This window comes from Vicia villosa, linkage group LG1 (assembly GCF_029867415.1).
Source record: "Vicia villosa cultivar HV-30 ecotype Madison, WI linkage group LG1, Vvil1.0, whole genome shotgun sequence".
Lineage (NCBI taxonomy): Eukaryota > Viridiplantae > Streptophyta > Magnoliopsida > Fabales > Fabaceae > Vicia > Vicia villosa.
In genome coordinates this window covers 97,957,802-97,966,158 of record NC_081180.1, presented here as the reverse complement: position 1 = coordinate 97,966,158, position 8,357 = coordinate 97,957,802, and the positions used below count along the sequence as shown (strand labels likewise).

General features: G+C 35.0%; 1 protein-coding gene across 1 annotated transcript; it reads left to right on the top strand.

Moving 5' to 3' along the window:
* Positions 1 to 1,053: 1,053 nt before the first annotated feature.
* On the top strand, positions 1,054 to 1,854 carry LOC131643658 (embryogenesis-like protein). The gene has a single exon (XM_058913942.1). The coding sequence runs from the start codon at positions 1,180 to 1,182 to the stop codon at positions 1,648 to 1,650; it is 471 nt and encodes a 156-aa protein (XP_058769925.1). The 5' UTR covers positions 1,054 to 1,179; the 3' UTR covers positions 1,651 to 1,854.
* The last annotated feature ends 6,503 nt before the right edge of the window (positions 1,855 to 8,357 follow it).

The window sequence follows — 8,357 nt, the reverse complement described above, 5'->3', positions numbered from 1 at the left end:
TTCTGCTCAGAGGTGTTCTTAGGGTTCTTATTGCGGTAGTCTGGAGGAAACACATGTTTGAAGTAACAGGTTTCAATTGTATGGTTGGTTTTGCTGCAATTGGTGCACACCATTGAAGGTTTGCCTGAGCCACGACCTCTGCCTTTGGGATTGTTGTTATTTGCATAAAGAACTGTGGAATTGGCTATGGAACTGACCTGTTGTTGTGCAATTAATATGTAAACGCGACTGATGGGAGGAAGTGGATCAAGGAGGAGGATTCGGGTGCGAATACTGTGATAATTGTCATCCAATCCCTTCAAGATGTGCAATTAATATCATCGTTGTGAATGGATTCTGAATCACTTTCAGATGCCATGGTTTTGGATAGATGTGAAAGAATGAATGCGATGCAGATGATGAAAAGATGCAGGTTTTGTTGTGTTTAATCTTCTGATACCATATTACAGATTGTTTCATGTTATCATAGAAAGAGGAAATGCCATTGTGGAATATGAAGTTTGGCGGGAAAGGAAAATTTGAATACTGAATGTAAAAGCTTCATTGAATGATAGTGTTACATGTAGTATATATAACCCAACTATCTAATGGGCTAAAGGATAAGGCTCAATACAATATAAGGGTCCAAAGTAAATATTAACATGTAATCTAATAAAAATCTCCATTAACAAATACAAATTGACATCCCTGAAAATCTTAAAATAAAAAAGATGTACTCTCTCCGTCCCAAATTATAAGAGAAAAAAACAAAATCACGTTTATTAAGAAAAGTAAAAACACAATCATTTAATTTATGGTTTTCTTGAAATAAAGTGTATTGAAAAATGTAAAAAAAAAATTAATTGGTTGTTGGTTATAGAAATGATGAGAGAGAATGTAAGTTAAATGCAGTTTGCATTTAATTTTACTTTGAAAGAAATGAAAAATGATTTCTTCTCTTATATTTTGGGACAAGAAAATTGCAATTTTTTCTCATGAAAGAGAAAAAAAATTCCTGTCTACACTAAAAACTTTAAATTGAAATGTGTGAAATTGTATATATTCCTGTTTATATGGAATAGTGACTACTCTGAGATCGTTGCTTGCTTTCAATTTTAGAGGGTTTAAGAGTCTCTGTGTCGCCGCTACAACCGCATTCTCCACCTTCCACTCTTTTTTCTCAACCAAACACAAACACAAATGAATCGACGCGCAAACCGTTCTCTCTCCAACGCCTTCTTCACAATCACACACTCCTCTCGCCAATCCCCACTCCCCACTTCACCAATCCCCTTTACTCCACCGATTCAAACCCTCTCAACCTCAAAGTTCCCCTCTTTTTCCAAAATCACCGACACCCATTTCACGATTCAGCACAATCTAAGAAATTTCAGTAATGGGTCAAGCGAGTTGGATCACAACAAGGAAGTGGACGAAATCAACCTCAAGTTTGCGGAAGCGAGGGAAGAGATAGAGATGGCGTTGGAGTCGAAAGAGACGGTTTATTTCAATGAAGAAGCTGAGTGTGCTCGTGCTGCGGTTAATGAAGTGTTGATGAAGTTCGAAGGGTTGTTGGCGAAGTTGCCGGAGAAGGAGAGGGGGGCTTTGCAGAGGGCTATGGGTCTCAAGATTGAACAATTGAAAGCTGAGCTTTTGCAATTGGATGAGTAAGATACGAGTTTTATTATTATTGTTCTGAGTTATGATTCTTAGTTATGGGCTTCAATTGGTGATTGTAGCTTATAGATTATCAATTTATAAGAGTATTTATTTAATAGGCTAGAATTTTGAATAAATGTATTGTAATGTAAGACACCTCTTGATAATTTACCCGTTGGATTGGTAATTCACAACTTAAGCTTTTATTCATTTAAAGGGATATTGCAGCATTTGTAATTTTGTTATTTTGGTTTGACACAACCTTGATTTACATCATTTGGCTGAATGAATGGGATTTACAAGCCCTCTGGTTTTGGGGAAATGATTGAAGAGGTGAAGAAATTAGTTCATTAATATATTTAGGAGAAATTGTGGTCACCAAACCATGAAATATGCCACCACATCTATTTTATAAAAGACATCAAGCTCTGATCAACTACATTAATCTCCCCTATTATGCTTAAAGTACATTAAGGAGAGTATATCAGATGGAGAGAAGTTAAACAACTAGAGGTAGAGGGAGACCTAGAAAAACTATTAGATAAGTTATTAAGAAAGATCTCGAAATTAACAATTTGGATATAAGCATGGTTCTGGATAGAATATTATGGCAAAAGTTGAACCATGTAGCTGACCTCATTTAGTGGGATAGGCTTGGTTGTTGTTGTTGTTAAATTGTTATAGGTGCTACTTTGACAACACTTTGTACTAAATAGTATTTGCACAACAGCGATTTGTTCAAGTTCCACTATGCTATAGCCACTATTTGACAAGACTGAAAATAAAGGGGGAACTTGTCATGTCTACAAAGGTAAGGGGAGGTGAGAGTAATTTCCCTAACAAAAAGGGTGTTGAGTATTTGCATGAAAATTAGATAAGTTATGTTTTATTTAAGCATTTGTGAGGGGGCACTAAGAATGGACAAATTGAAAGATGATACTCACTCTTCATCAGTAAGCAGCTCCAATTTGTTCTTAGCTGTAGGAAGATGAATGAATCGGCACTGCATCTATAGAACAGAACCAAACATCTGACATTTTGTCCTATATGAGGCAGAGTTTCTCTTTAGTGTGCTACCATTTTTCTTGAAAAAAAGTATCTTTTTTTACCATGTCATGTTTTATTCTACGTTTAATATACACTGAATTTAGTATAAAACTCAATTTTTGGTGTTCTTGTTCTAACTTGCTAAGAAAGCTGCCCATTTTAACGACGGTTATAAATATCTAAACGATTTTTGGGCCAGTTTTCAAGCGTGCTTTTTCTGTTATTCAGTTTGTTATACTTAACTGTGACAAATAAATTTTATTGAAATTATCCAAGCGTTGGGAGTGAACAAATTGTGTTATGTGCAGAAGTTGTGCATTATGGTGCAATCCATATTAACATAGCTTCCTGATAAAGTGATAATTCTCTAGAATAATATTAAGTTTTGTTTATTAGTATAATGACAAAGAAGGAAAAGTGTGACTATCATGGAATCTCCATCTTATTTGACTGCCATGAGTCAGAGTTGTTAATCCCGGATAGCGGAGCGGCCAACCTCCGGGAATGGGAATAGTGGGAATAGCGGCATCCCGGATAGCGGGATAAATTTTTGTATACTAATAATTATATAATAATCTATAAAACTCATAAAATATTTATAAAATATAATGTGAAGAAAGAATAATGCTTAATTAAGATTCAAAACATAAAGATTCAAATTAAATTAAATTTTAATAAATAAGTTAAATATTTAATAAATAGACTCAAAAAATATATAATTTGTTTATATATTTTCTTAAGATAATAGATAGATACAAAATTAGTTATAAAAAATAGGAAATAATATAAGATATGATTTTTTTGAATAAATATATAATAAGATTGATACTTAGTTATAGGGGTGTTCGCGGGCCGGTTTGGTTCGGTTTTTAGAGAATCCAATACCCAAACCGATTAAAATTAAATGGATTGGTTTGGATTTACAAATTTTTGCGATAAAGCCCAAATCGAACCGATCCGAGAAACAACGGATTGGTTTGGGTTGGATTGATCGGGTAGATAAAAAATGCAAAAATATTTTTAAAAAATAAGTTATTTACAAAAATTAATTTTTCATAATATTATAAAAAATATAATATTAATAGTGTTCAAATTTAAATACTATACTAGAAAATTTTCTCTAATAGATTCAAAAATATCTAACGAGAAAAATATCTAAGATTAAGACTTTTGAATCTATAACTCGTCACTTGAATTAATATGATAATGAATGTGTTTCATAACTTTATGTTCATTTATCATATTACACTATCAATTTTCTAATAACAAATTAAAATAACATAACTTATCCACACAAAACATTTTATTTTTTTCTTATTGAAGTTGAATGCTTGGTAGTAATTTTCATGATAATTAATTATGGTTGGTTTGGGTTGGGCTTGCGGGTAGAAAATTGAAAATCCGATGCCCAAACCGATTGCCATTGGATTTCATTGGTTTGGTTCGGTTCTTGCCCGAACTGAAAAAATATCCAACCCAAACACTATGGTTTGGTTCGGATTCTGGTTTGGTTCGGATTTACCCGAACCAATGAACACCCCTACTTAGTTAGTACACTACCACTACCCGTCAAAAACATATACAGTATGTTAACCTAATTATCTCTAACTCCACGGCGGCACAGATCTCACTTCTTCAACCAATCAACCCTAATTCACTTCTTCTTCAACCTCTCTCTCGCTTTGCGTCTCTCTCTCATTCTCAGTCTATGAATCATATCTTGGGAAACCCTAATTCACTTCTTCTTCAACCTCTCTCACTCACTCACTCTCTCTACGAATCAGATTTCACTTCTTCTTCAACCTCTCTCTTGCACAGGGGTGTTTTGTTAATTTTGCCCAGAAAATTGTAAAAAAAAGGTAAAAAAGAACCGGAGCCGCTCCGCCCGGGAATTTTCCACGACTCGGAACCCGGTATAGCGGCTGAAGCGGCCGCTTTCTCATCTCCTGCTCCGCACCCTTCATATCGCACGGCAGGGTGCTGCTCCGCTACGGAGCGCCGGGATAGCGGCCGGAGCGGCCGGGATTAATAACTCTGCCATGAGTTTAAGTTGTTTCTGAAATCAACTACAGCTGCTGGGAACATATAGGTTTCATGACCAATAGAATACTTGGGCGCATTCATAACCTGATGCTTCTTGGAATGACTTGCTTATAAACTGTTGGTTACGCCTAAAAGTTTATGCTTTTGAATCCTGATGATATGAGGAAAGCAAAATGTTTATATTGTTAAAAGCTTGTTATGTATCTCATAACAAGGTGCTACACTACGCCTGTAGTGTTGCGAATTCCATGTAGAGCTGCTTTGCGGTATTAGAATTCAACACCAGGCCCTCTAATGTTTTAGTCGGAAATTTCCTTAAAATCAAATGTGTAGCCTCTCATCTTTCTCCATTTCCATGCCCCTCAGAGGCTGACATTGCTTGCAATGGATATAGTATGACTGAGCTCTACTTCAAATTCTGCACAATGAAACAGATAAGGATGTGAAGTTACGTAGTAAAATAATCTGAATGCTTGCATCATAAAAGGACTGATAATAATATGGAAACTAGGGTTCATCTAGTTCAACCCGACAAAATTTGCCTGTAAGTTTAGAGAGAAACGTCTCACTTATAAATACATTTTTAGGCCATATTTCATTTAGTGTCAGACTCTAATGTCTTGACACACGCTCACGTGCACTCAACCTAGAACTGGAGCATGACCCTAATGACCCATTAACAGGTATCTCAAGAGATGTTGAATAAGTTTTGATACCATCTTAAATTTTGGGTTGAACCTAATTCAACTGTAGGGGGCTTACCTATATGGGAGCTTCTTTTCCTACCCCACATGCACTTAGAAAGTATACTTCAAGTATGCTTCTGCAAAAGTTTTTGCCTTCTAAAAGTATACTTATGGCAAAAAAACACATATGTAGCCCGTGTCTAGAAGTATACTTCCGGCAAAAACACATATGTATCCCATCTAGAAGTATACTTCCGGATGGGGATGTGGTTATTAAGAAACATAGGGTGATAAAAATAGCTCTCCCCACTCGTGAACATATTTTCAGGTCATGTTTCATAAAATGTGTCAGCACTTCGGTCAAAACTCTTACTACTTCACATCGAAATCACCGACTTCTTTCTTCTTCTATCTTTTGATTTAGCTCCATTGCAACCAATCTTGACCTCTGCCGAGGTGCAATTTTGAGACTTTAATGTATAAATGGCACTTACAAATTCGTATGAGATGTCTATTCGTAACTGTTTCTGTATTTTAACCTGACGAGTGCGCACCCTCTGAAAACATGAGTGTTAGACTATTTTTGCTATGCTAATATTTTTGTACTAATGCAAACCATGGACTGGCATGCCAAAAGCTGCATTAGTTGGAGGTCTCATCCCACCTACAACACGGGGAACTACTTGTGAAGAATCTACCACTATGATCTCCACATGTGATCTGTGATCAAAAACCTCACGCAGAAGGATAGTGTTATATTCAATGATTGAGAGATACTAAGATGTGAATAAGTTTATCGGTAGCTGTAGTCTTTTGAAATTTTAAGGCTGTATTCATTGTTCTGAAAATGGGCAGATAAACAGATAAAAACTTGACAGATAAAAAATATATAAATATTGATCTAGATACAGATGCAATGTAAGTCTGCATTACAATGTTGAAATTATAAATCAGCCAATGCCTTTCTTAGTCACCGGTGTTTCTCTTTTGTCTTGTTCTTTTCCGTTTTATTTCACACAGTTGTTTTCCATGGATAAAGATATTAAGAAACAATGCAAAATATTTTTTATACTAGATTTGCTAGGTAACAAACAAAAGACAAGGAGAATCGATAGAGCAAGCTGATGAACATGAGAATTATACTTTTTGGCAAACACTGTCTGCAAAATCAAATTGCTGGTATAGGAACAAATCTAGTGTCTGCTAAGACATAGGGAAGAAGGGAGGGGTAGTAGCATGGCTTTTTTGTTTTTGTCTCCTTGAATGATGCATCACTTTTCACGCATTTCTTGCCTTTACCTGAATGGGGCCATTGTCCACACATATGTTTTATTTAACATGATATAAGTGTCAAGTATCTATCAACTTTATTGATGGTTAATTTTTTCAATGAATTTGACTTTATCATATTTAATCAGATCACTCTTCTCAATTATATTTTTTTCTTCTAGGAGACTCAAAGCTAAGACCTTATTTAAGGAATTTGAGTCCAACTATACTTCGTATCCGATTGATTCCGCGATGAAAAACTACATCATGTTGGAAATTTCATTATAACTGAAATTTCAGTATGTCTTACCGGAAATTTCATTATAACTGAAAATTCCGGTATGTCGTACCACAAATTTGGTTGGGTATACCGGAAATTTCGTCTGAAAATTCTTTGTATCTCATCAAGAAGGATAAAATTGGAATAACAAAATAGGGGGATGACATGTATAATATTAGGGGTGACATGTAGAATTCTCCAATATTGACTCTAATTAATAGGGATTTGGTTTAGCTGATTGAGATGGATTTTTACAACATGGCGAGCAAATATTAGAATATCTGATTGAAAAGTATATATCCATTTAGATTCCGTAACACATACTGTGTAGAAAATTTATATGAAACAAAAAAAAAAAATAAGAGTAATAATTGATTGAAATCCAATGAATGTAAGGTGAAAAGAATAATATTTGTGCTTGCTTCGACCATCAGTATACAAGTAGTCTACATCATAACATAACGTTTTGTTCATAGCATTATTGATGTTCCAGGAAACATTCAGGCCATATAGGTTTTGTATTCTTCGTGCCAGCCATTCCCTCACCTTTCGGCTCTCTTGTACTCTTTCCAATGTCCCAAATCATTTGAATGCGTAGAATCTGAATCTTAAGACATAAAGTAAAACTATTTTTCTTATAAAGCATAGCTATTTATATTTTATTCAATTTAAAATAACTATAGTTAACTTTAATATGTGAAAGTCTAAGCAATGGATATAATTTCAACCGAAGTTAAGGCTTAAAAACCGGACCATTCAAACTATACTATAGCTAGCATGAACAATAAATTACTAACCTTAAATGTTCGGTTTTTTTAATAGACCGGAAACATTTCGCCTATGTGCGGCTCATACTTTATAGGTTGTGTACATGTCCGATTTTTTGGTAGGTCTCAAAAAAACATTTCTCCTATGTGTGACTCATGCTTGAAGAACTGTGTACATGTTTGGTTTATTGGATCAGGTTACTTCGAGTGGGCTCCGTTGGATAACTCGTCTAACATAACAGAGTCGGGCTGAGGTAGCTTATTGGTCAGGTTGATCATGCCAACCCAAAACTAATACAGAGGCAATATTTGAGATACAATGAATAATATGTTTATGGTTGATTGAGAGCATTATGGCATGAGATTTGACCGTTGTCAAAAACACCTTTAAGAGATCACAAAGATTAGGGACAGTCACTTTGATGGGCCTTGGGTATAGAACGAGTCAGAAACTCAGAATTACAGCATAAGGAGATGATCACAAGGAAAAAGAGAGACACAATTGACAGAATAGACAACCGATCAAAAGACAACTGCGACTTTTCTTTAGTAGCTCTCACTAGCAGAGTTGTCATTGGTGTACTTTACTATTTCATTAAATCTTTTGAATGAGCATAAAATAGTGGA